Below are 25,575 nucleotides of genomic sequence, written 5' to 3'. Positions count from 1 at the left end.
ACGTCACGCTGTGAGCAGATGCAAAACACTGCACCGCCGTGCCCGTTTTGAAAATCGCAAGTTTAACACAGAAGCATGAAATTCCAAATAGGGTATTTACACAATTGGTAACGGTAGTATGTATAAATAGAAAAGCATGCAAACTCGCTTAGTGAAAGTGTAGAGATAAGCCTTTAACACTGTCAGCAAACTTTATAATTGCATGTATTAAACTTAATCTAAGTTTAGAAAACTCAACAAAAGCTCCACAAACAATGTTAGGGTGACATTTCCGAGGATGTTTTTTGTTTGTTTTTTCTTCTTAACCTGCCTTTATCGGAATGTTTTCTAAATTTGTTTAATCCCTTCCCCTATGGCTCCGTTTCTGCATTAGTGACTACTCTAATGGGTAAACTAAATAACTGCATTTAATGAGTTCCTGCACTTTCAGCACAAACTCCCACATGTAAGTCTGGCAAAGGACTGGAAAAATTTTTCAGCTGGAACAAGATGACCAAGGATCTATTTCCTGACGCACTTAACCCTCGACCCCTGTGAATGCCATGCGTTGCAGCGCCGTCATTAAAAACATCTTAAAGGAGTCCTGTACGGCTGCAGGATTCCCTGACCTAATCTAATGCTTTTCATCTGTAAACAAATTAGCAGCTCTATAGGAGAGAAATCACTGCGCCTCTTGTCATCACTTGGAAGTCGGTGATTTTCCTCCTTCTGCACAGAAAGCTGCTCCAGGAGGGCAAACTACTGTATCTGTGCTTTTTTGCCAACGGTATCCCCCCTTTAAATTAGGGCCACATGTAGCAGACCTGGACAGACTGGAAACTCTTATCACCGGTCTCAGACGAAGATCATTTTTTATGAACAGTAATAGAGCAGTAAGCCGTTTGAGCTTGTATATTTAACACCGCCTGGGACCCATTACTGAAAGGCCGCATTGTGCGTTGATGATGATTATGGTCTCACTTGTTAAAAACAGTCTGACGGGTGAAACAATAAAGGGGCTCTTAAAAAGATTTCCACAATAACTTTGTTTGGTATGTCACTCATATAAGGATTCAATTAGTCTGACTTTTGGTATTTAATTCTCTTTAATTATGGCCTATTTGGTCTCATCTGTGTTTAAAGCTGTTGGTTAATTATTTAGCACTAAAGCTGGCTAAAATAAATCCACTTTAAATTGGAGGAGCTGGGTAGAAAACACTCCGTTTGTGAGAGCACACTATGTATAGAGCAGAGATCTTTAAAAAAAATAATAAAAGAATGATATTCCAGGAAGAAAATTCTGCCTGTTCAGACTGTATTAACCTGTCTCAGCTTGTGTCGAAATCTTCCTGGTGACTTTATTCCCCTTGGTGGCCCAGACGTAGACAGTGTAGAGGACTCCGGGCCTCAGGCTAGACAGCGTGTAAGAGGTCCTGTCGGACCCAACTGGGATTTCCTGGCTAGAGCCCTCGCTGGAGCTATAGGTCAGGATGTAGTCATCAATTTCTGCCTGGACCGGATCCCAAGACACGACGAAGCTGGACTCTGTCTCGTCCCGGGCTAAGAGGTTAGCAGGAGCATCCAGTTCTAGAGGAAGACGTTAGTGAAGGCGATTTAATACACTACTCATGCAAACTACAAGGTGAGTTGTTTCATCTCTCGCTGTGAGCGGAAATGAAACAACTCCAAACAACATGAATTCAACAGCATTAGTACTAAAACTACATGAAAAACATTACACATCACAAACATTTTAGAAATAAATTAGTAAATTACAGAAAAAAATCTTCAAATGAGTATTAGCATAGCACGAATATCTCAGTGAAGAACAGTACTCCGCTCCAAAGGGAGTCCATAGTTATAAAATCTGTGATCTATCCAGTGAAATAAGACAGTTCTCAATGTGATGACAGCAAGTAGATAGACTGCCTCTCAGGCAGGAGAAGACCAGGACCGCCCACATCTTTCCAGAAATTGCATTCGAGCCAAAGCTGAGAAAACCTGCATGAAATCCTCCGGGTTGTGGGTCCTGTGGTTGAGTCAAGCCAGCGGTTCAGTCAGAATGCTAAATGGATAGCACAGATACGACGGAAAAAGCGCAGACAAATTTGATGGTGTGGACCACACCAGTAAGAGAGCAACCCTATGTCCATCATCTTGAAAAGAAGGAGGCCCAGGATGAAAAAAAAAAAAAAATTGAGAATATTGGCTTACCAATACAAAACATCTGCTCTTGAATCCAGAATAATTGACCTAATATAGTATTTATCATATTTGTGAAGCAGTCATCAGTTTTGAGAGGACACACTCTGAAATTGTGGCTGATACAGTTGTAGAATTTAGTTAAGATTCTAAAAGTTAAATTTTACCCTGCTATCGCTGAAAAGTACGCTTTTTTTCCTGCCAATCAAAAGTCTTGGCTCTTATTTTGCCTCAGGATGATATGGACGTGAGATAGAGAATGCTTGAAGGTGACAAAACTAAGTAAGGACTCCCTCTGGGTTTTCTTTCATCCCCACTGTCATAAAATGTCTCATCCCATTCAAATAAAGTAAGAGCAATGCAAAGGTCAGGTCAAATGCCGCTGTGGCAATTCATCCATTTATTCTACTCTGCAGGGTCGCTGATAGCAGGTGAGCAGGTGAGACCTGAGCTCATCAGACATTTCCACCAATGTATCTGGAGCTGCAGACTTGATATATGGGGTCAGCCACACTGGGAACTAAAGCTCTTGAGGTCCTCGCCGGTGGCTACGGTAATAAAAGTGGAGCTCTTGCTTGCACATCGAGGACGGGGCGCTGTCAAGCACCTTTTGATTTGACGTGACAACTTGCGAACATCCAAAGTTGGTTCACCAAGTTTCACAAAAACTGAAACAAAAAGTAGTGACAAACCCTTTTTCCCATGCTCAGATACTGTGAGGGCTTGCAAAGATTGCAAAGTCTATTCATCCATCTGTGGACTAAGCAAAAGTTACTCAACCCTGCACTGATCGTTAAAGCAGTGAACTAAACTGAGTAAGTGCGGTCCTCCAGGACTTTGACATTCATACCAGCAACAAGGACAGAGTCAACACAGGCAATGAGTATGTGGGAGCTCATTAAAGGCCTCTTCAGTTTCATCCAGGAGATATTCCAGTACCTCTTTGCTTTCCTCTTTTCAAATGACTCCATTCTCTAGACCCTCATATCCTTCTTTTTCTTCATTATTAGCCTCCTCAAAAAGACAATTGTCCGTCAGGTTTGCTCTTAATTTAAAGGAAAATGCTGACATGAGCATCTTCTTTGCTAAAATAGCTTAGTTCTCCAACATGTGAACTACGAATAGAGCAGCGACTCAGGCAGTGCAACAAAAAAAAAAAAAAAAGGGAGACGGCTTGGTCACTTGGAAAAACGACCACTGAGCTCTGAGTATCTCTTTGTGCCAAGTTATGCTCCAAGCATTGCATGGGACTCCTGAGGAAGTTATTTGGGGGGAAAGGACGTCTGGGCCGCTCTTCGTGACCCAGAGAAGAAGTTGGCAAATGGGTGGACGAACCAGTGGAAGAATACATTGGAAAAACTGCTTTAAACAAACAAGCAGAGTCTGATTGGTCTACCATGTGAGACACTTTTTTTTTCTTCGGTCGGAGGTGCACAAGGGAGCCTTGTCCTGTCAAAACAACTGTAGCTACAGGCTACTTGAAACTCTGAGGCATTAAACATGGATATACACTGTGGGTGATTTGTTTGAACAAAACTGTTGGACACCTGTCTCTGCTTGTGTTGAGATCTTCCTGCTGGATTTGTTCCCCTTGGTGGCCCAGATGTAGACAGTGTAGAGGCGCCCCGGCGTGAGGCCGGTCAGTGTGTATGAGGTACTGCGGGGCCCCACTGGGATTTCCCCACTGGAGCCGTCAGAGGAGGTGTAGGTTAGGATGTAGCCATCAATGTTAGCCTGGACCGGATCCCAAGATACGGTGAAGCTGGACTCTGTTTCATCTCGGGATAAGAGGTTAGCAGGAGCATCCAGTTCTAGAGAAAGATGTTAGTGGAGGATTTTAATGACAAAAGTACAACGAGGCAAAGCCCAACCTGCAGATGGGTGGAGACCAAATGGAAAAACTTAAAAACAATAGTTTATACTATTTAAATACCAACATGGAATGTTGAAAAAATAAATAAATAAATAAAAAACATTTGACATTCCTAACAACCCTAATCCGCACAAAATTTCAAATGAAAATGATTTTTTTTTTTTTTACAGATTTCCATTCATAAAAAAAATTATCCTTTCACTTAGCCACAAATTTTCAAGAAAAATAGTTTTTTCCTGTAATCTGTCACCCATCTACATGTTTGGATGTGTCACAAAGACAAATGGACTCCATCAAAATCATAAAATATCTGATAAATAGACACATACATCCATCGACAGATATTTTATATCTGATAACATAAGACATGTGAATCATGTTAAAATGCTGCACGCAGTTAAAGAGATTTTCTTTAAATCTGATAAACAGTAATTTAGATAATAAGTTTCAAATAAAGCCGTGTGTCTGAGAGCACTACCAGCTTGTATTGAGCTCTACTTGGGGGCTTTTCTCTCGCTGACAGCCCAGATGGAGACAGTCTCGTGCCTTGAGCCTTGAGCCAGTCAGCATGTATGGAGTACTGTCAGACCCAATTAGGAATCCTCACTTGAGCCCTCAACCACTGGTTAGGACGTAGCCATAAATTTCTGCCTGAGTGCGATCTCACTCCACCCTGAAGCCAGACTGTCTCATCTTGGGCCAAGACATTAGGAGCATCGAGCTCTGTGTGGGAAATTAACATTAGTAGACACAATTAAAAGACAACACAAACATAGTAGGCTCAGTAATGTGTGGGTGAGTCTATATTCAGTGTGTCAGAGGTTAAAACAGAGTAAGAAAAGCATGTTAAACTTGGATCAAACTAGATGGAAAGGGGTTTTTTTTTTCGTCACAGCACCAAATGGTGATGTTCTTTTGAGATAGACGCGTTTCAAACGACTCCAATATCAGCCATGACGTCTGTATTAAGCCTTAAGGACACATTTTCTGTTAAATCCAAGTTTGACATCAAGAGGTGACACTACGGGTGAACTATGAGCTATGTTAAAACCATGCAAGATATGCAGCAGCGCACTATCGGTTTCACTAAGACCAGACTGTGAAATTAAGTTGTCAGGGGTTGGACGAATCAGTGAAGTTGAATAAATCGCTTAGGTATTTCTGTCTGGTTCACTGACTCATAATAAAATGTTATGACCTAAATGTGGCTAACTGTCCACAGCGTGAAACTCCTGTGTATCTCAACAGTCGTTCCAATCACAGGATGAAAGCCATTAGGGTCATGAAGGACTCTGGCATAAATGCAAAAATTACGGGTGTAATGTGATTAGGGTGCTCTTCTTCTGCACAATGAGGGCTCCTGCTCAATATGAACAGAATTTAAAAATATATTTAATTTTATCTTCTGTTTCTATTTTCACTCATATATTATTGTTTTTATTACTTTATGGCGATCATATGAAAATGACAATTAATGTACACTGAAAACACTATTCCTGTGGAAAAAAAGCAGAAAAAACTTGTTCCTTTAAAAAAAAAAAATCCACACTATTAATAGATGTTACTGCGCATTAAGTCAAGAAGAAGATATCTGTAAACATGTGTTCAAAAGGTAAGATTAATCTCTGTAGTTACTGCTGTTGTCCTTAGCAGGGCAGTGTCTCTTAAATCTTCCTCTGGAAGTAATCCTGGGGACAAGTGCGTTCTTAAAACGTTATGAAATTGTTCAGATTTTCTCTGGACTGCCACCAGAACTTAAATGGCATGTTCTGCAATAATTCAGATACCTGAGGCACGGTCGCTCATGTTGTTTTTCTTTACCTTTTTTTTTTTTTTTTTTTTAACATCCCGATGGATAAGTGATGTTATTGGAGCAAAATTTATGACCCTGCGCCCTAAAGATCTGGGATATCAATCAGGATTTTCAAAAAATATTATATAATATTTACTCTTAAAAGGGAGGAAAAACATATGGCATATTCACTAAACACTGCAACTCAGTGGCAAGAGCTCAAAGTGATATAAAGCAGTATCTCCCATTCGCACAACTGTGGGGAATACCATCACATCAACAATAAAATATCATGCCACATGTGACTTCTCGTATTGTATTCCTGGCCACCTCGAACATTAAATCTGCTGGTATTTAAGAGCTGTATCAGTGGAAATGTGAGAATTATCTCTTTCATTACTCGGGAGTATGCAGATATCCTTTAAGCCTTTGATCCCGATGCTGAGCTGCAGCAATATTTGAAGCTATTTGGATAAATGCCAGTCTGGACTCACAACTGTTCTTCTGCAGACTTTCCTCCAAAACACAAGCGCAAGCAGACAGAAACAGCTGCTAACCCCCTCAACGGGCGGATTAAGATACAGCAAAAACATATAAGAGCCTGCAAAACACAAAATAAGTGACTTCATTGACCGAGTAAAGAGGCGTCTTCCTCATAACCTCTTCAGCCTCAGGCTATGCTAAATCATGTTTAAACAAGGTGTCCAGACTAATTATGTTAAATAGCCCCCTTTTAAGGGAGAGCTCAAGTTTTCCCTTTGGCATTGGCGATAATACTTGTTAGTGCGCCAAGTGTGAAATGTCTACACTGATGCTTCTCACTTCTCACCACCATGAAAACACAAGAAAAATTGTGCATGGGGAAACAAAATCAAGAGATCAAAAGAAAAATGATTGGTGCGTTGCACAGCGAACTATCTGAGGTAAGAGTGTTTTACACCTGAGTAAAGAGACACTTAAAGCATTCATCGTTACGTTCAAAGGCTGCAAAGTTCAAAGTGGGAATATATTTACCGTGGGTTTGAACGCTTTTCTAAGAATCACAGGTCACTGTGCAGGCTGGAGAAAAGTTTGCAGAGGATGGGTAATGTTTGTTTGGACCTTGTGGGTTCTGCATCAACTTCAAAAGAAACGGTCAGGAGTTCATCTTTTGTGTCTTACCTTGCGTCAACTGAGCTTTTATGCTCGGTGTCCACCTTTGACCCAAATATAAAGGTCTTCTGTGAAGCTGTACAGAAACGACTTCTGGGATCCGGTTCAAATTTTACCTGTCTCCGCTTCTGTTGAACTCTTCCCACTGACTCTGTCTCCTCTGTAGGCCCAGACGTAGACGGTGTGGACAACTCCGGGCCTCAGGCCGACCAGCATGTACGAGGTCCTGTCACGTCCGACGGGGATGTCTGCGCTGGATCCCTCAGAGGACGTGTAGCTCAACATGTAGCCGTCTATTTCTGCCTGGACTCGATCCCAGGACACGGTGGCAGTGTCCTCGGTTACCCCGGTGGTGACGACCTGTGTCGGCCCGTCAATGTCTGAAGAAGTAAGGATCAATCAGAAAAAGAAAAAAAAAAAAAAAAGCTTTTGTAAGTGCACCTTTCCTGTCTACCTGTAAATGCGACAACTAAATTCAAATTATCTATTTTGAATATGAATTTTTTTTTTTTATTGTTAATTTATTTTTGTCTAAGGGTGAAAAAAAGCTGTGGGAAGGAACCCCTCTGCTCCCCGGTGCTCTGTAGTAAAGAAAAATGTGCTGAACTTTGTGCAGCTTGGTGGTGGTGAAAGTATAAAAGTTGTGTGTTCCATTATATGGAAGTGAAACTGTTTATTGTGATCCTGAATGGCCACACTTCAAGTCAGCCTGAAAGACAGATTTGATACAGATTAGGAAGGTGTAATAATGTTTCACATATGTGGGCATTTTTCTATTCTGGCAGACATGTGCAATCTTACACTTTTATTAATTCGTTTGAGACAATTATCCAAAGTAGTTTCTTTAAAAAAAAAAAAAAGCTGTGAAAGATGTTTAAATTGCCAGTTCTCTCACTCCGGCACAGCTGGGTGAAGTGAGTGTGAAATATTGCAATCCTGACATTGGGCATCTGAGAGGCAGTTTCTGGAGCTGTTTGAACACTTTGGCAACTCCCTCTCAGTGGGTGTAGCGCCCTCTCCAGACCGGGCTGTACAACAGCGCCGCAGCGTGACTGAGAAAACCGGTAAAATTTATCTGCTTTTTTACATTTTTTTTTTAATGACAGCGGACATGTGTATTCGAACAATATAAATCTACTTATTAATGAGTGTGTTGGGTTGCTATGAGTGTGTGTGCCGAAGATGAAAAGAGAATTCGTACTCGGGCACAGCTGAAGAGCTCTGTGAAGCTCTTCAAAGGAACATCACAAGCAAACAGCCCGGCGCGTGGCCCTCTCCTGCTTATTGAACTCCACAGCAGGAGGCTGCAGGCGGAGAAGGACGGGCGGGCACCACAACAGACGGAGCCTCTATTTTCAAACGTCGGGTGGACTCGAGGAATCACAGGACACATATGGGAAGATGCAGGCAGAGCAGTCGGCGGTACACGTGCGCGGACGGGTGTTAGGGTCCGCCGAGGCAACGCAAGCAAAGACAGGGAGCGACAAAGGGAGGAAGGCAGATTATGAAAGGGGAGAGTCACAGAGGCCTAGCGGCAGAAACACAGAGGAAGCGGAGGGAAATGTAAAAGTAATCATCATTTAGGATTATTCCTCTGCGGCAGCCGAGGTCAGTCTGATGTCAGAGCGCAGTCTGCATAGTGAAAACTGATTGATGGTGCATCCAGGAGAAGAAAGGAGCTGCGCAACTCTCCAACTCCAGATCCCCCCCCCTTTTTTTGTCTCTCCTCCCATTCACTTCTGTCACTTCCGTGTCCTTGTGGCTGCACAGCCTGACAGTCTGTCATGAGCCGGGCCGCAGAGGGAATTTATAATGGCTCAGCTTTTATTAGAAATGAGCGTTTCCCCCAAAACATTTAAAAAAAAAAAAAGAGGTCATTCAGCAGTGTGAGTACTTTAAGGGAGCTCAGGATGCTGACTTAACAGCTCACTCCAAGAAAGAACATGTTTATAAAATCATCGATAGACAGTGTGAGACGTCTGAGGAAAATCATTACCAGATATGGAAAGGGATTCATAAAACTTCACAAAAATATGACATGTGGACATCCCATTTCAATTAGACAAGTCTCAGAGGTGCCTTTCGGTTTGTAGAAGGGCCCTTCTCACACTAGTTATATATTTCCATTTCTAAGTGCCGTTATAAGGCCACACAAGGAAACAGACAGATTTATATTCATCCAGTCACATTCTGTCACGGTTTATTAGGTGGACATTAGGTGAAAGGCTGCAGACAGGGTAGACAGTCAGATGTGCACGTATTTACATCTACTTTAGGTAATTTCAGTCAAATTCATGATTCGTGTTTCTGGACTGTGCTTGCAGCTTTTCTACAACTGAATCAGCCTGGTTTCACAAAGGAAGAACATGCAAAGCCCAATAAAACCCAGACAAAGAATCTGTCCCTCCATTATAACCACACTTCCATAATGTTTTCATTTTTATTTTCATTTTATGTTCTGTTAACTCTGCCTTATTCCCCAGTTTTGATTTTCTATTTATCCATATGAGTTTTCTTTTCCTGGATCTGTTTGCGGCTCACATGTGCGTTGTTTTAATTTATCACTCTGTACTCAAACTCCTGAACATAAACGGCCTGAAGCCATTGACAACTTGCAAATAGTACAAGACTGAATTCTGGATTGCTTTTAAAAAAAAGTCAGAAAAACACATTTGCAACTGGAACACCTCCACAATGGCATTGTCATCCAAACTCTTTTTTTCTTCAGTAGCACTGCAAAACATAGAAAAAAAGCTATTATCTCATTTGTGTTACCCTGCACATTCACACCACTGTTGCAATACTAAATTCACAGTTTCACACTATGAGTGCAGAACAACATAAGTGGCGGCGGGGGCTACCAGGCCCCCAGTCTACAGTCTGCAATTTGGCTGAAACTGCACAGTGACGATCACACATACTTCCCTCATTAAACCTGAGGCAGCATTCCCATGTATCCAATTATGATTGTTTTGCCACGGTTGTGTGGTCGTCCCTTTACAGCTGGAGGCTGCCTGATTTCACCACCTCAGATGCTTGTTTCTGCAGATTGTGATGCATTTCACTGTTTGTAGACTCAATAATGTGACGTCTGTGTCGCAGCAAGAGTCTGCATGCTCTACCTGTGCATGCTGCCGGTGAAACTAAACTGTTCTTAAGTGTCTGTGTGTTATGTCAATCTGATGTAATGTAATGTGATGGACTCTGCAGCACCAGACCAACATACAGGTATGCATTTCATAATGTTCCAGGCTGCATTGTGTTAAACGGGCTCAATAATGACAATAACATTTCTTGAATTTTATCACACACATTGTTTGACTCTGAAAGTAAAAACTGCATTTTATCTTATTCAAAAATAAGTGTTACACCTAATTCTGACAGTAGACTTTACATTACGCAATTCAAAATGGACAATTAAAGTGACACAGTGTCTGGTTTCTTTTAAGATTTCTTAGAAAATAAGCTGATTTTCAACAGTCCACCTTCAAAAAGGTGAAACTCTGGTTGTCGTTGGGTGTTTTTCTTTCCTCCTTAACAAAGGAAAGGAGTCTCCTTTGCCGCCTTGGCTTTCTGACATATTCTATACGTTATTACATTTTCCTGGAGGTGCTGCAAGCTACAATAGTGTTTGCGCCGAAGCTTCAGCACGTGATGGATCCAGCTACTGCGGGCGCTCTGCCTCGGCAGCGCAGCAGAGTCATCGGCTATCAGGCGAAACACAACACAAGCTGTGACCCCGGCCCATTTGGAAAACAGCTTATCCATTACGCGTGGCGTGTTCGGCGGAGGCACTGACCACAAGGCACGCAGTAACAGGCTGTCTCTCACCATTTACAGCCTCACTGTACGCTGGAAGAAAACATTGTGCCCACAGACGGGAGTCAATAAGGTGCTACTCGTTTGGAGACTACAATATGTCAGGCGTGACTTATGCTCTGCTGCGGGGTCCTCCGGCAACTGTAGACTTTTTCTGTTCGCCAGAGAATCTATAGATACCATAAGCAGCTCATAACTCTTCATGGCAGGCCTGACTTATTTATTGGGTTACATCCAGACCTAATATATGATATGAATGACATGAAATCTCTTTTACTGGGTTTGTCCACTGGATAGCAGCTTCTCCAGCCAGGCTCAACACATCCACCGCTCTGTTTTCTTTATGTCTTGTCTATTAAAATATGTAATATTGACAAACCCCACAAAGCAGACACCAACATTACCTTGGAAAATTGCAAAAATGCAGTGAAATATGAACAAGTAAAAAGCTTGGCCAGTAAACAAAGCGTATATTCTCAAAGTAATTATGCATATTTGCATTGATTTTTAGCAAAGAAACACAATATAAAATGTAAACACATTAGTATGTACTAGGTATACATACTAGTATGTGTTTCTGGTGATACCATGGAAAATATTAAAGCTTATCCTGCAATGTATCATGGTATTTTTGACGTTATTACTATTTACTATAGTGTTTATGCAACCATGCTGTATTTCACACTATTATTCACTCACAGAGTCAAACTATATTTACTATTTCTTGTGATTTTATCACATTTTATGCCATGGTTTTTTGACTGTATAATAGTATTTAACAAAGTACAGTATCATTTTTGTTTGCATTAGAAGTGCTATAAACATACAATAGTACATAAACTTCATATAGAAAATTAATGTAAAGAATGTCGACAATGATCTTTAATAAATGTCAAAATATTGAAGAAATAACAAAAGAGAGCTTTGTATTTCTATCTTTGCTGCAGACCTTTTCACACCTTAAATCAGCCCATTCATGATCTTATCACATTAATGTCCTGGCTTACATCGCAATAATGTTTTTGTCAGCCTCAGTTTGACTTATCGATTTGCTTTCTTTATCTCAAGAAAAAATATTCTGTGGCACACTGTTACTTGACATTTTTCCTGCATTTTATACGCAGAGCTGAGTAAGTAGCATCTGATGGACACGTCTGAGTCGACGGGGTAATCCCACTGCACCGCATGAGATGCTATAGTATATCCCGATAACAGAACGCCTGAAAATTCAACCCGTTTTCCGCAGCCAAGTCATCTGCTTTGGGTTATACAGGCCTTAGTGGTGATTTTATTGAATCTGAATCAGCAGTCGCAGCCGTGGTATGTTTTGTTTATACGCCTTAAAAAAATGTTGGCAGGTCAATATCTTTGCGACGCCTCCCCTATATTGAAATTCCTTATATAGTTGGGAGTTTTCCTAAAAGCTGGTTTTCAAAGTCTGATTTTAGTTTGGAGGGGCTGTTGAATAAAAACACAGCCACCTACAGAACCACACGTCTTGCGCGATCTGTAAGAGGAGCATAAATTCAACATACCACCGGTTGAAAGACGATGATATATAGAACCACACTGGAAGCACGTAGGGAGGTCCAACCACGCAGTAAATATTAAATGTAGATTTTGGAACTACCGGTTCATTACTTTGTGCTGAATATAAAAGTTACTTTACTGTATCTGTACGATGCTTGCCAGAGCAGGACTTCATCATAGAATTTCATTGGTTAAATAAAGGAGAAATCAGCTGCATTTATGTGGAATATGTTTAAACTTTCCATAAATGTAGGTGAAATGGAAAGGTCTCCTCACAGTGTTTGCATTGAAATAAGAGAAACGCTCTCTGCTGAGAACCTTCACAATATTCCAGTGACATTTATTGTAGTGAGGGCAGCAGAGATGTAAGACAGCTTTGTCCAGTGGTTTTCCATCATTTTTTTTGTTTCCATGCCATGGTTAATGCTCGTCCAATCAAAATGATTTCATGTAAAGGCTTTGATCTGATTAGTTTGGCTCAATGTGACTGCAATTTTTGTCAAAAGGCACTTTTTCAAGAGAGTAATTCTGCTGTATTCATCCTCACCATGAGTGAAAATTGTCATGAGGTCATAGATGTCATATCATTCTCTGATATTGTGAAGGCTAGAGAAAAGTACACATATATATTTTCCTTATTTTGAGAACCTTGAACTCATTCAAGTTTTTTTGTTCCACTCACACTGCCTGCCATCCCAGATCATAACGTAAATACATCTCAGTGATAATTTTTGACACCAAATATTTGTACCAAAGAATTTTTGTAAGGACTAATTACTCATTAATACAGGGTTTAATTCTCTAAAAAGGATAATTTGTGATCATGACTCATGTTTTACCGTGTTATATCTCTAACACATCAGGTCTTTTCACTTGATGATTAGTAGAAAAGATGAAAACATGCGATTTGACCAACAGTTTTTTGACCATGAAAAAGTAATAAATCTTCTTAGATTCATGAATAAAAAGTTACATTATTAAATTTGAGTTTCCACTTGGAAGTCAAACTCAGAATACTGCAAAAAAAAGCTTAAAAAAATGTAAATTTGAAATATCTCTGCAGGATGTTATCAATGACTCATAACCCTCGTACTTAAAGAAATACTCCAACTATTCTTCAGTCTTTGGAGCCATTACATTAAATGAAATAGAAAAAAAGTTGCTTATCTTTTCACTTTTTCAGAGAGAAACAATAAGAATTCCTTGAATGTCTTCTAAATCTAAATGTACAGGGAGCATTTTTAATGTTGAATCAAATTAGGGTGAAATAAACAATATGAGGGACCCAAACACAATATGGATGATATTTAAAAACAAAAGTAAAGGGAAAATACAAGCAATTATTTCTATAGTTTTTATAACATGAATCATTGGCTTAAAACCAAGTTGCTCCACGATGATACAGTACATGCTTCAATATTTTTACAACCTCATATTTGTTTCTGAGTTCTCGCTCTATATTTTTTTTTCCTTGTGATGCAATTTGTGTGGTATTTTACTTTTTTACTGCTTGCTCTGCATGTGTGTACTTTGCATATTTCCTCCTGATGTTCCTTTCATCTCTGTCACTGTACAGCCGCACTGGCCACAGGCAAACAGCGTGTTCGCTGAGATAATAGGTAAAGTGCTCTTTCCGTAGCGCCGTGCCAGTCATCATGAACCCGGCGTATCCTCTCTGGCAGCCGGTGCTGAGGACTATCCTCTTCAATCACCTCTAAGCCTGTTCGTGCTACACCTAAAATGAAGGATTGTAGCTACTGGAGTGGAGACAAGCCACTGTCTGTCTGGTGTAGATTAGCCCGTTCTCACACGTAAACACACGTGAGCGGAGACACACGTAGGTCGCAGACTCACACAGAAAAAAGGATTAGCAAAGACAGGAGCCCTTGAGTACCTGCCTGGTTTCAAAAGAAGAGAGTTGAGGCTTGAAAACACCTGGCTAACCCTGATGACTAAAAACCATTAAATTGGCTGACTTGGAGGCCAGAAATACGGGAAGCGGCACCGACCCGGGGACTGCTTCTTTAACTGACTGAGCTCTGAAGGAAGGTGGGAGGAAACGTGAAGGAGGAAATGAAGGGGAAACTTGGAGGTAAAGCAGAATAGAAGGAGATGTGTTGTGGAGCAAATTTGAAAAATGAATTTCCCGTCACGTCCAGAACAGCGCGCTAATGTTCAGCATTACCAGATGGGCTCTTCTCACCTCAACCATCAGGGAGCATCTTTTAGTCGTCACACTCTTCATATCATATTTCCCCCGCGCTCACCACAGCCCCTGGAGTAGTCTGGATTATTAGGCTGTAAGTTACAGCCCCTCATCATTAACCCATGATCTGGACTCTCGCTGCTTGTATTCCTTACACTGTTATCGTTGGCTGTGCGTGGAAGCTAATAACAGGTTGTGTAATACGGTAAGACAGTAGTTTGTGTGACCGATTAAGTGTTTTTCCTATTAGGCTGTGACCACGGACGGATGGTAGGTGGCTCCACATGAGCAAAGAGCCATTCCTGATGCGCCATCCAATTTAAAAATAAGTGGAATATGGTGTCCCCACCATTTACTTAATGTATTTATTGCTCCACGAGTGGCTGGTTCATCGTTTCAAGTGTCATCCACGGTCAGACACCGCCAGCGGTATCACAGATGCTGTCGCACTGTGTAATTAATGTCAAGCAGCAGTCAAATTCAGGAAAATTGAGACTATTTTGTGCCTCTTAATAAGCGCTTAAGTCACAAACACTGACGTGTTGGCACTGACCTGTGACACCAGTGACAGAAGAAGGCTTCCCCTCAGTGTTTCCTCTGATAGCCTGGACTGAAATCTGGTACTCAGTCCCTGGAAATAGACCTAAAGAAAGAAAGAGAGAAGCATTTTAATCTGACATGGAATTGGAACAGGCTTCATTCTGTGCCGCACTGCTTTTAACCATAGACTGACAAAAATTACAACAGTTACAAGATACTTAAAGGGATTAAACCTCATTAAATATCCCCATCTGTTTCTATTCTACCTGCCTGTTTTTTTTAAACTGCCAGGTTTCAAGCCAAGTGCTACCTCAGAAGGAAAAAAAAACATTATCATTTGATTTAGGGATAGAAAAATCAGAAGGATTGATACCACTATGAATAACATGTAAGTGTGTGTCTTTTTTTTCCCCCACAATTTAAATCTGACATAAAGAGTACAAGAAACTCTGTATCAGCAGAGTGCATGAGATTAGGTGGATTAATGGATGGAAATTGTTCGCGTTAAATTTTTTACATTCATTTTTAACTTTTTTTAATAACTATCCAATTACATTGAAATCTACAGATCTTGAATTATCATTGCAGTTTAATGACTTCCAACTATTCATTGCTGTTCTGGAGAATAGAATATGTTTGATATGACAAAAGAAGCATTTTGTATTCAGCTAAAATCTATAAAGCTCTTAGTATCAAAAGAACCGGTAAGTGTAAAATGATGAAAGGATTGAAAAGCAAAGCTTTACAGCCTCTGGATGTTTTTAAGAAAAGTTGCAAGGACATCAATGTAAAGATTTTTTCTACTTATGAATAGAATTTAAGTATAAATGCAGGCAAGTCTTTGTGCTCGATCCGTTCTGAGACTTACCCACGATGGTGTGCTTGGTCCGGGCCTCCTGGCTCATCTTCACGTTCATCTCCTCTTCCTGTCCCGTCGGGTCAGTGTGTGTGAGCCTGAAGTAATCCACCTCGGCTTGTGGGTTCTCCCAGTCCACCTGGATGGAGACTTCTGTCTGGCCCAGGACTTGGATATTGTCAACGACGGAGACATCTGGGAAGGACACGAGGGTCGACGGGACTGAGTGTACAGACACTAAAGTCACACCGGAACGCCTGCAGTGGAACTTGTGTAACCAGCAGCATCTGGCCTGGCTCAGTCACACAAGTCCCCAAGGTACATGAGGACACTGAGGGACACTGGTACTGATGATGATGACGATGAACCCCACAACTTGGAAATGACAGAAATCAATGTACAATAGAATTACATAGACAAGAGTGACACAGTTCCTTGAGATTATCTTGAATTTGAAAGCACATGGGAAATTGAAATATGAAAATAAAACCTTTGTACTGGACTCCATGCAAGAAGAGAACATACAATAACACACATGCTTCACTATTTTTGGGGAATCTAATTTACTTTGATACATTTACAGACTCAGCTATAAGAGGGGAAGAATAAAACTCACAGAATAAAGTGCAAACAAATGGAACAACATAAAAGAAACAAAGTCAGCAAACAGCAGGGGGGCAAACCCTCTCTGCCCCCAGCCGACGTTCTGGGAATGAAGTGCCCTAAATTTTCACAGTTAGTGAGCCAGGAGTAAAGGTGCATATAATTTTAACGGCATCATGTAAGGGGGTCGTGGTCATTACCGAGACTTTGTGAGGATGTAAAACAAAGTTTCATCCACTAATCCACTCAGATTGATGACTAGATTCATGTCATACTCAGTAATTATGTTAAGTGGTGCAAATTAAACACAATCATGTGGCACAGTCAAAAGGTGCATGCTGGGTCTGGGTAAATGCTAAATGCTAAAATGGTTGAGGTGGATCTTCCAGCTGTTTAGTGAGGTCTATAATTTTTGACAGTCCATGCTGTGACTGTAAAGCAGCCGGCCAACTGTGCAGCTAAAACACAGATGCTGAGTGGAAATGTTATATTGTGCATTAAAAATAAGGCAGCTTTTTCAGATATAAAAAGCAGAGCTGATAGAGGAGGACTTAGTGAGCCAAAGCTCATAGAAAAATAAACTGACTGACAGTCGAAACTCACTGTCCAGTGAGTCTCCGGTTGATCTTGCAAAGCTAAAGTTCAGGTTTCGCATTTTATTTAGAACGGGGACCTGACTGTTCTGCAGCCAATCAGTCCAGAACACAACAAGCTGCCAGGCAGTGCATTCGGAAAATCTTCACGTCTGCAGCAGCTCTGGGCTTCCAGAAATCCTGAAACTTGTATGTTTTTGTGATATGTGAATGACTGTCAACGCTTTTAGTTTAATTTCCTGTTTGACCTCTTCTCTGCCTGATTCTAGTAAGTCTGCTGGAATGCAATGGTGTGTTGAAAATCATTTGTATTGAGGAAAAGTAAAATTTTGCTTATTTTATTCTGAACACTGTTTGACTGACCTGCCTCTTTTTTATGCAAGTTATTTTTCCTCTAGGAGAGTCAATTAATACATTTTTTCTTTAGTTGAAAGGAGATGAGAGGTGTGGGTGTGCGTGCGCTTCTGAAACACAGCAATTTCCTGCAAAGAATCAATGAAGTGCTATTATATTCTCGGCTGAATAAAAAACTGTATTTTCACCCCTACTTGAGTTAAAGTGTTTTAAGTAACAGGGGTTTTTTTTGCGTATTGTTTCCATGGCTACATATAACTGTTGAAACATTCCGAGGCGTGTTTTTTTCACGCCTGTTTGTGATAAGAATGTATTGTATCTACACTGCAGGTACAGACAGGGATCACATGACAGTACTGAATCTCACCAACGCAAGGAGCGACTTCTGTATTTTGTGGCAAATGATGAGAAAAAACATTATGAAACTGAAAAAAACATTACCAAATGAAAAGGGTGACTATTGTTTGATGCCAGTTCTTTTTTTTTTTTTTGAAGGGAAACAGAAAAGTATTCACTTAAACCCCCTTTTGAAGTGGATCGTCCTTTGAAGTGTAAACTATGCGACCAGAGAAATGACTGCCTCATGCTGCGCACAACCTCACACGACATATAAGCCAGATGATGGCCTGTTTTCTTACACCCATATGGGAATGCCATGCTCTGCGAGGTTTTCCACTGGCAAACCAGGCCAACCGCACACCAGAGCCAGCCTCAGTCACTCCTACTTTCTGAAAGTCTCACTCACTCCCATCAATCCTTTCGAGCACCGCCTGTCTCCACACATCTGTCTCCCACCACATCTGTGAGCCAACACAATTTACATTAAATACATCCGTGTAGTCATTTCCTTGTAATTGCCTTAACGGTTAATGGTGAACAAACCAGAGTGTAATGAAACATTTAGTAATGACAGGCTTCTGCTTGTTCATATGAATGGGAGGGGAATAAATCTTGGGAGGATATGCCTCATCCTGCAATAAAAAAAAAAAAAAAGATAATTATATGATTTAGCATAAAGGATCTGAGCTGTTCAATTATTCACCTTAAACAGGGGACCCCTCCACATCAAGGAGTATCATCAACACTGTGCAGATCCAAAATTTAACATTTATACAACAATCGTTCTTCTCTGTTAATCTGCAACACCAATTTTCTTACCTCATCGCCCTCATCCATCCTCCGGTGTGACTATGTAATCCCCAAAAAATCTGAGTTAATCCTACAAACGTGCAGTCGACACCGAACCACAGCAGTGTGTAATGGCTCACATCTGCCTTCAGCCTCATTTAAATGCAACATGTTGCGTCCAGCTCAACAGCACCTCAGCAGGAAGACAGCTTATTCTGAAAAGTACTAATTTAGTCAAAGCAAGCTCAAACTTTAAAACCCTTTTCTTTTTTCTCCTTTTTACAGCTTTATGTGCTCATTACTGGTGGGTTTTAAGGCTTTAAAGTTACACCATTTCAGGGCATTTAAGCTGAGATTCCTGAAAATCAATCTGTCAGCCCTAATAATATGTCATTATTTAGTCAGTCGTAAACTTCAAACAAATTAACCTCATTTTTCAAATGATTTATTGGTGCTTCTTTCTATTTTTAGTTAAGGTGTGCCACCATTTGGACCCGGTTTTTCCTTTCTTCTTTACTCATCATCACAGTCGTAGGTTATTCAGCTCCGAGTTTTCAAAAATGAAAGTGTCAAACAAAAAGGGGAAGTTTTTAAATGCCTTTCAGTTGACACACAGGTAAAGCGCTCGCTAGTGATTCTGCTGAAGTACAAATTACTCAAATGAAATTTAAAATATTGGTTAAAACTATCCTTATTATTCCAGTGATACAGTTCTTAGCAGTTTCACTTAATTGTGAAAATGCGACATCCAAGGTTGTACTAATCTCCATGTTCTCCCTGTGCCATTCCCCTGGCGCTCCTACAGTTCAAAAACAAGCACTTGATGCTTTATTTTATTTAGCTTCAGGTTAGCTGTCAGTGTGGATGTGAGCGTGTGAGTGTGTGGCTGCCGCTCCGTCTCACGGGTCAGCTCCAGCTCTCACCTGTGGTGGCTTCAATCCTGTCGGCTTCACTCCGGGTTTCTTTGATTACAGCGTGGACCTGGACAATGTAGGTCACTCCAGGGGTCAGTCCTGTGATGAGGTAGGAGTTGTCTGTGTTTGGGATACGGACCTAGTGCATGGAAGGATGAAAACAAATATATTTATAAGAAGATAATAAAAATCATAATAACAATGTTTTTGTACAATACTCTCATTTTAAAACTTTGAAATATCCATTGTTGTATGACATATAAAAACTATTTTCATTTTTACAACTAGGGGATATGCTTATAACAGCATCTAGCATGAAAAGACCAAAATATTTTTCATTTATTGCCAGAACAAACCAGCTGAGTTGTTAGCACTGTGTGGGTCAGTTTATTGATTGATTCACTCGATGGGTTGAGTTGAAGTTAGACGAGTTAGTTGGTGGAGAATACCATATTATCTGGATCTTATTGATATTAAACAGCAATAGACCGCTGAAATAGACCATGTAAATACAGCAGCAGATAGCTCTTATAAAATCTACATTTATGATGCTGTGAATACAGATTACTTATGATCAGACAGCTGTCGTGTGGCTCTCGGGGAAACTGACTGAGTCCAGAATAAGTCAGATGTTCCTCCTCCAGTTTATTGAAACTGTTAAAATAATTCTCCAGTACTTTTTTCCGAAGACAAATGTAATGATTGTGTTACGTCTAAAGGCTAAAAGAGACACTATTACTGTTACAGTAACATGCAACATTTCATAAACATTCCCCCATATTTGGAGAATGATATGTAATTTTATATAAAGATACTGATAATGATGATGGTACAAAGCGAGCATCATGTAACAAAGTTTTACACTATTTAAAGAAGGTTTAACCCTCCAGAACTGCTGTTTCCACCTGTCATGGTTGAACTACAGCTGTATAAAAGCCCCACACAGTTTCACCAAGGTCAGGCAGTCACAGGCTGAGGGGTGGTAGACCATAAACACAGTCATATGTTTTTCAGCTCTAAATAACAGAAACCAGGCTTACTGTGTGTCTAGCTGGATAAAAGTAAGAAAGAATGAAGTCATAAAGTCATCCAATCGATATGATTTCAATTTGAAAGTTGAATTATTCACTCTATTTACAGTTTATCTGCACTACTAGATTTGGTTTAACTTGATACCAAAAAAAAAAAGCCTTACCGTTTCCATTGCACCTTCATCATCTTTGGGATGGTATGTTAACAAGTAATACTCAGCTCCGCGCACGGACTTCCATTCAACCAGGAGAGAGACGTCAGTCACTTTGACGAGCCGCAGACCCTGAGGTGCGAAGACTGGGAAGGAAGGAAAGAAAGAAGTAAACACATGCAGAGCAAAAGGTTCAGAGGAGCAATAAAATATTCATGATTTTTAATTCACTCATTATATTCTGATCTGAATTATTTTCAGTTTCCTCTTTGTGTATCCTGCTATTTTCTCATTTGGCTTGTTAAAGGAGTGAAGAAGTGATGAACAGCCCCCGAGCGCAGAGGAGGACCACTTCCCAAACTGGAAAGAAATATTGCTTTTCAGTGGCTACACAAGGCCATGGCGCTTCATTGGAAATGACGGGGAAAAAAATACAGCTGGGGAGGTGGGTGAGAAGGTACAGCATATAACTACGGAGGTGTGCAATAACAAAACAGCAGCCAAGAAGACAGAAGACAGCGCGTCAGCAGTGCTGCAGAGTGAGGCTTCCCACAAACAGGATGAACTTTCTACGGGTGCGATAGGGGCAGATAAATAATGGACAGCGGTAGATTCAAAGAAATAAAACACGACGCACAGAAACATAAGTATACGTCGAGGGGGAACACTGAAACGGGCGGCGAAGGACTCTGCCATAAGTTTGGCAGGGAAGGAATTCGCATCAGCTTCATACGCCCTTCCACAAGTCAAAGTCAGGAAGCTTAATGTTTTTCCTGACAAGTAGTGTTCCTTTTCCATCCAGTCGCACTTAATATCCCCCTGTTGCCACTTCAGGCATGACTGTCAACAGTATTTACCCTCAAATAATAGTCCATAGCACTTGGGGTGAATAAATTAACATATTAAAATTGGGAAAAGTGGAAAGCGATGGTGACTTGTGTTTTCTCTGATTGAAAATTATTGAAAAACATTAGAAATGAGAAAAAAGACATCTGGAGGTCTTAAAAAGACTGTAGAACAACAGAAATTTAATACTAACTGATGAAATGAAAGAATACATCCACAGCTGGTTATTCGTACTCTGGATAGGGATGTGTGAGTTTCCTGAAGAACTCACCAAAATAAGGACAAATATGGTTTCGAATTGAAGGTAGGTTTCATAAGATACATTATGTATGACTAAATCTCACCAAATTCGTGCGTTCATACAAAGGACACATTTCTCAGACAGCAAAAAAAATACAAAGAAATAGTATCAAATCCAGAAATCCAGAGCATCTGTGTTGGATTGACATAGTTTTAATATGCTCACCTGCTTTATGTCCAGATCACCTCATTAGATGTGGATTCTTTCTCTGTAATCTGATGGACAGGCATGGTTCAGCCTTTTAAAATACTTTTGGTGTTGCTACATTATCTCTGGCGCCAAAATGGGGGCCTTGGTAGTGAAGGTGGGGGCGTTCAGGGCCACACACTGGAGCAGTGGTCAGCGCTCTCACCTTCACAGCTGGAAAAAAAAAACCCAGTTTGGGTCCAGGCAGGCCCTGTTTGTGTGTGTTTGTATTTTCTGGCTGTGCATGCGTGGGTTTACCCTAGACGTTCAACTACCTCCCACAATCTAAAATTTTACTTCTAAGGTTAATTTCTGAATCAAAATGCGAGCGAGGGTGATGGATTGTTTGTTTCTCTGCGTTTGCTCTCTGATGAACTGTGACCTGCTACACAAACCAGCAACCTTAACTCATGTAAAGCAATATGCACGATGGACGGATGAACAGACGAACGGATGGTAAATGGACTACACTTATATAGCTCTTTTTACCCTGCACTGACAGAGCCCAAAGCGCTTTGCACTGCAATATCACATTCACCCATTCACACTCACATTCACACACCATACTGGGTGGTGGTAAGCTACTGTTGTAGTCACAGCTGCCCTGGGGCAGGCTGCCAATCTGCGCCATCGGCCCCTCCGACCACCACCAACCATTCACTCTCACACTACTTTCATACTGAGGCAAGGTGGGTGAAGCGTCTTGCCCAAGGACACAAGACAGGTTTACGCCTGCGGGAGCAGGGATCAAACTGCCAACCTTCCGGTTATGAGACGACCCGCTCTACCATCTGAGCTAATGTTGCCCTCATGGATGGACAGACTTTATCGTTGAAACTGAAGCTGGTTTTCAAGGTAAATAACCTTAAAACCTTTGAATTTTGTCATAAAGGAATACTGTAACTATTACTAAATTAACTAAGTTTCATACAAAGGCAAGGTATGAAAAGGAAATACATATCTGCACAAATTAATGATCGTACTCTACTTACACTGAAAAAAACAATATATTGCTTTTAAGAAAAATACCTTTTTTCTTTTTAACTGCCAGTGTGTACTTTGTGTTTTAATCAGACAATGCACGGTGAAAATTATTATCGTCAATTGCATCAGTTGAAACTTCATTCCACTGGATTGACAGTGCATCTGAAGCCATATTTGACGAACCGCATTGCCGTCATCACCCACCAGAGAGCAGATTGACATCCATCACCCAGGCGTTGAAATGGAAACAAGCCACGTAAAACAAAGAACGTTTCCACTGTTTTGCTTTTGTGATCTTCCTCTCCTGCTGCTTATTACTACTATTATTACTAACACCTTGAATCAACACAATGTATTTTCGTACCCATGCCTCCCACGCTCCCTTCCGCTCCGACTTTTCCTCTGACACGGTGCCACTGTTGATGTTGGACCTTGTTCAGCGGCACCTACACACAGAGCTGCAGATCTCCTTCTCTCTCTCCGGCTATTCTCTGCCAATCGCGGAGTGAAACTCAGCGTGAGGAAACTAAATCGTCGTCTGAGGCAGGCCACGACTGACCTGCTACTGTAAACCCTGAACAATTTATGCTCTTACACCGTGTCTACAACCGAAGTTGAGGAACAGATGAAAAGGTTTATGAGGCTTCTCTTGATGGGTCCACTCAATGTCAAAATTCCTGTGCCTCAGAGCATAATCTCATGCTTTACATTAGACGCAAACGAAAACATGCCTGAAGCAGATGTTACCACTAGTGTGCTCTTATGGCCATCATTAATCCATCTTCTATCCCCACTTTTGAACCTTGGGTTGTCACGCTGTAGCTGATCCCAGCTGATAAAGGGTCACAGGCAGGTTTCAACCTGGACACGTGTCCGGTGCTAACACAGCGATTCAGAGACAAGACACACATGCAGAATTTAGAGACAGTAATTACCCTAACAAACATGTATTTGGCTTCATAGTGAATTCATGACTGTTTTTGCTCAAGTTTTTTCTTCTTTGTCTTAAACTGAAACAAAATGCAGCTTATTTAGTCCTCCCCTCCCGCAGCTGCCTGGCAATAGTGGCTCCGCGAGCGGCACATTTAGCAACGAAGGTGATGATTTTTCTGGAAGCTAAAACCAAACAGGGTCCCAAAAGACTGATGACTGTATTTAAGTTCTTCTGGTATTCTGCGACCTGATGCCATGTGTTGTTTGGAGGCCAGAGATGCAGAGGTCTTGGGTTCAGCCCACTGAAAGCCCCATTTCAGATGCTATATCTGGAATAACCGTTCAGACAGATGCTTTGAATTCCACTCAAGTGGGTCACAACGGACATCAGGATAACTGCCAACACTTCATGTTCGGTCAGAAAATCTTGCCTCACAATTAAACGAACCAATTATCTCAGGCGATTAACAGAGAAAATGGGGAACTACTCGTCAGTGAATAGCTACTGAAGTCCAAATGACACCGAAGACTGTGCCGGTCTTAGTAAAATCAGTAAAATCCCCAAAGCCAAAAAACATCAATAAAGATGTGAAGCCAGTGGTTCCATTGACCATTTAATGTTGGTCAGATATGCTGACCTGCTAAATTCTGATTAGACTTTCATCTTTGGTGTCTGTTAATGGGTGTGATGCCCAATGTACTGTCAGGTGATTACCGTTCAGCTGATGCATGAGCTGCTGACACGCAGCAAACGGATGCCAGTGTATACCTGACTCAAGCCCAACCACGCTGCTCTGAGTCGAATTCAGGCAGACCCGAAAAGTTTGGGCTAAATTACACTTGGAAGGAAATTTATAAGGTGAACTGGTTATGAGAGGAACAAGTGTAATATTTTTAATCGTCCCAAAGCTCCTCACAGCCTCTGTGAGATAACTAATAAAATGCTAGGACAGTGGAGGTGAGTGTATAACAAAGTTGGAGTCTCGGGAGGAACGCAGATCAAGCTCAGTGCATGAGGTCATGAAATGTTATTATCTGCTCACCAAATACATAATTGGCCCGTTAAAGGTTCATGGTGGAATATGCTCACTCAGACACTAATATTCTCCACAGAACACATCAAATGTCATCGGACAGGATAATAAGAACTGACCACGGGAATGAATTCTTTAAGAATGAGCTATGTGTGAGGACACAAGTTATGACAGCCCATCACGGCCACATGAAAGAGGAAAAACTGGGAGATAAATGATTTTTTCCCCCCTCCCTCTGGCAATGTCTGCAGCTGCAGACTGTAATATTTCCACTGGGTACCATTACAGAGTCCCGTAATTAATGTCTTGAAATTCTGTCACAGCTCCTTCCACCGTTAATGCCACTTTGGTTTAAGCAGTTAAGTGATTTCTACCTTCCTGACTGTAGTTACATCTGATGAGCTGCTTCAAACAAAAACGTATATCTTTTTATTCCCTCTTTTATTGATAACGTCCGATCTGTAAGCGCAGAGCTTCGGTGCAAACAGATCAAAGCTGTGAGTCCCTGAGCAAGACTCCAAATCCCAACTGCTCAGCAAGGGTGTCAGACAACTTCTGGCGAACTAA

At 41.0% G+C, this 25,575-nt stretch overlaps 1 protein-coding gene across 1 annotated transcript in view; it reads right to left on the bottom strand.

The window, feature by feature from the left end:
• The window catches only part of tnn (tenascin N), a 43,693-nt gene that overhangs the window by 8,764 nt on the left and 9,354 nt on the right, over positions 1-25,575 (bottom strand). The window contains exons 5-11 of the mRNA XM_030115000.1: positions 20,737-20,870; positions 19,551-19,680; positions 15,962-16,144; positions 15,107-15,196; positions 7,115-7,378; positions 3,729-3,992; positions 1,303-1,566 (exon numbers count right to left, since the gene is read on the bottom strand). Of these exons, the coding sequence (XP_029970860.1) occupies positions 1,303-1,566; positions 3,729-3,992; positions 7,115-7,378; positions 15,107-15,196; positions 15,962-16,144; positions 19,551-19,680; positions 20,737-20,870 (1,329 nt within the window). The remainder of the gene's footprint in view (positions 1-1,302; positions 1,567-3,728; positions 3,993-7,114; positions 7,379-15,106; positions 15,197-15,961; positions 16,145-19,550; positions 19,681-20,736; positions 20,871-25,575) is intronic.

This window comes from Salarias fasciatus, chromosome 18 (genome assembly GCF_902148845.1).
Source record: "Salarias fasciatus chromosome 18, fSalaFa1.1, whole genome shotgun sequence".
In the NCBI taxonomy this organism is placed as follows: Eukaryota; Metazoa; Chordata; class Actinopteri; order Blenniiformes; family Blenniidae; genus Salarias; species Salarias fasciatus.
The sequence above is the reverse complement of the archived record's forward strand: the minus strand, read 5'-3'. Positions and strand labels throughout refer to the sequence as shown.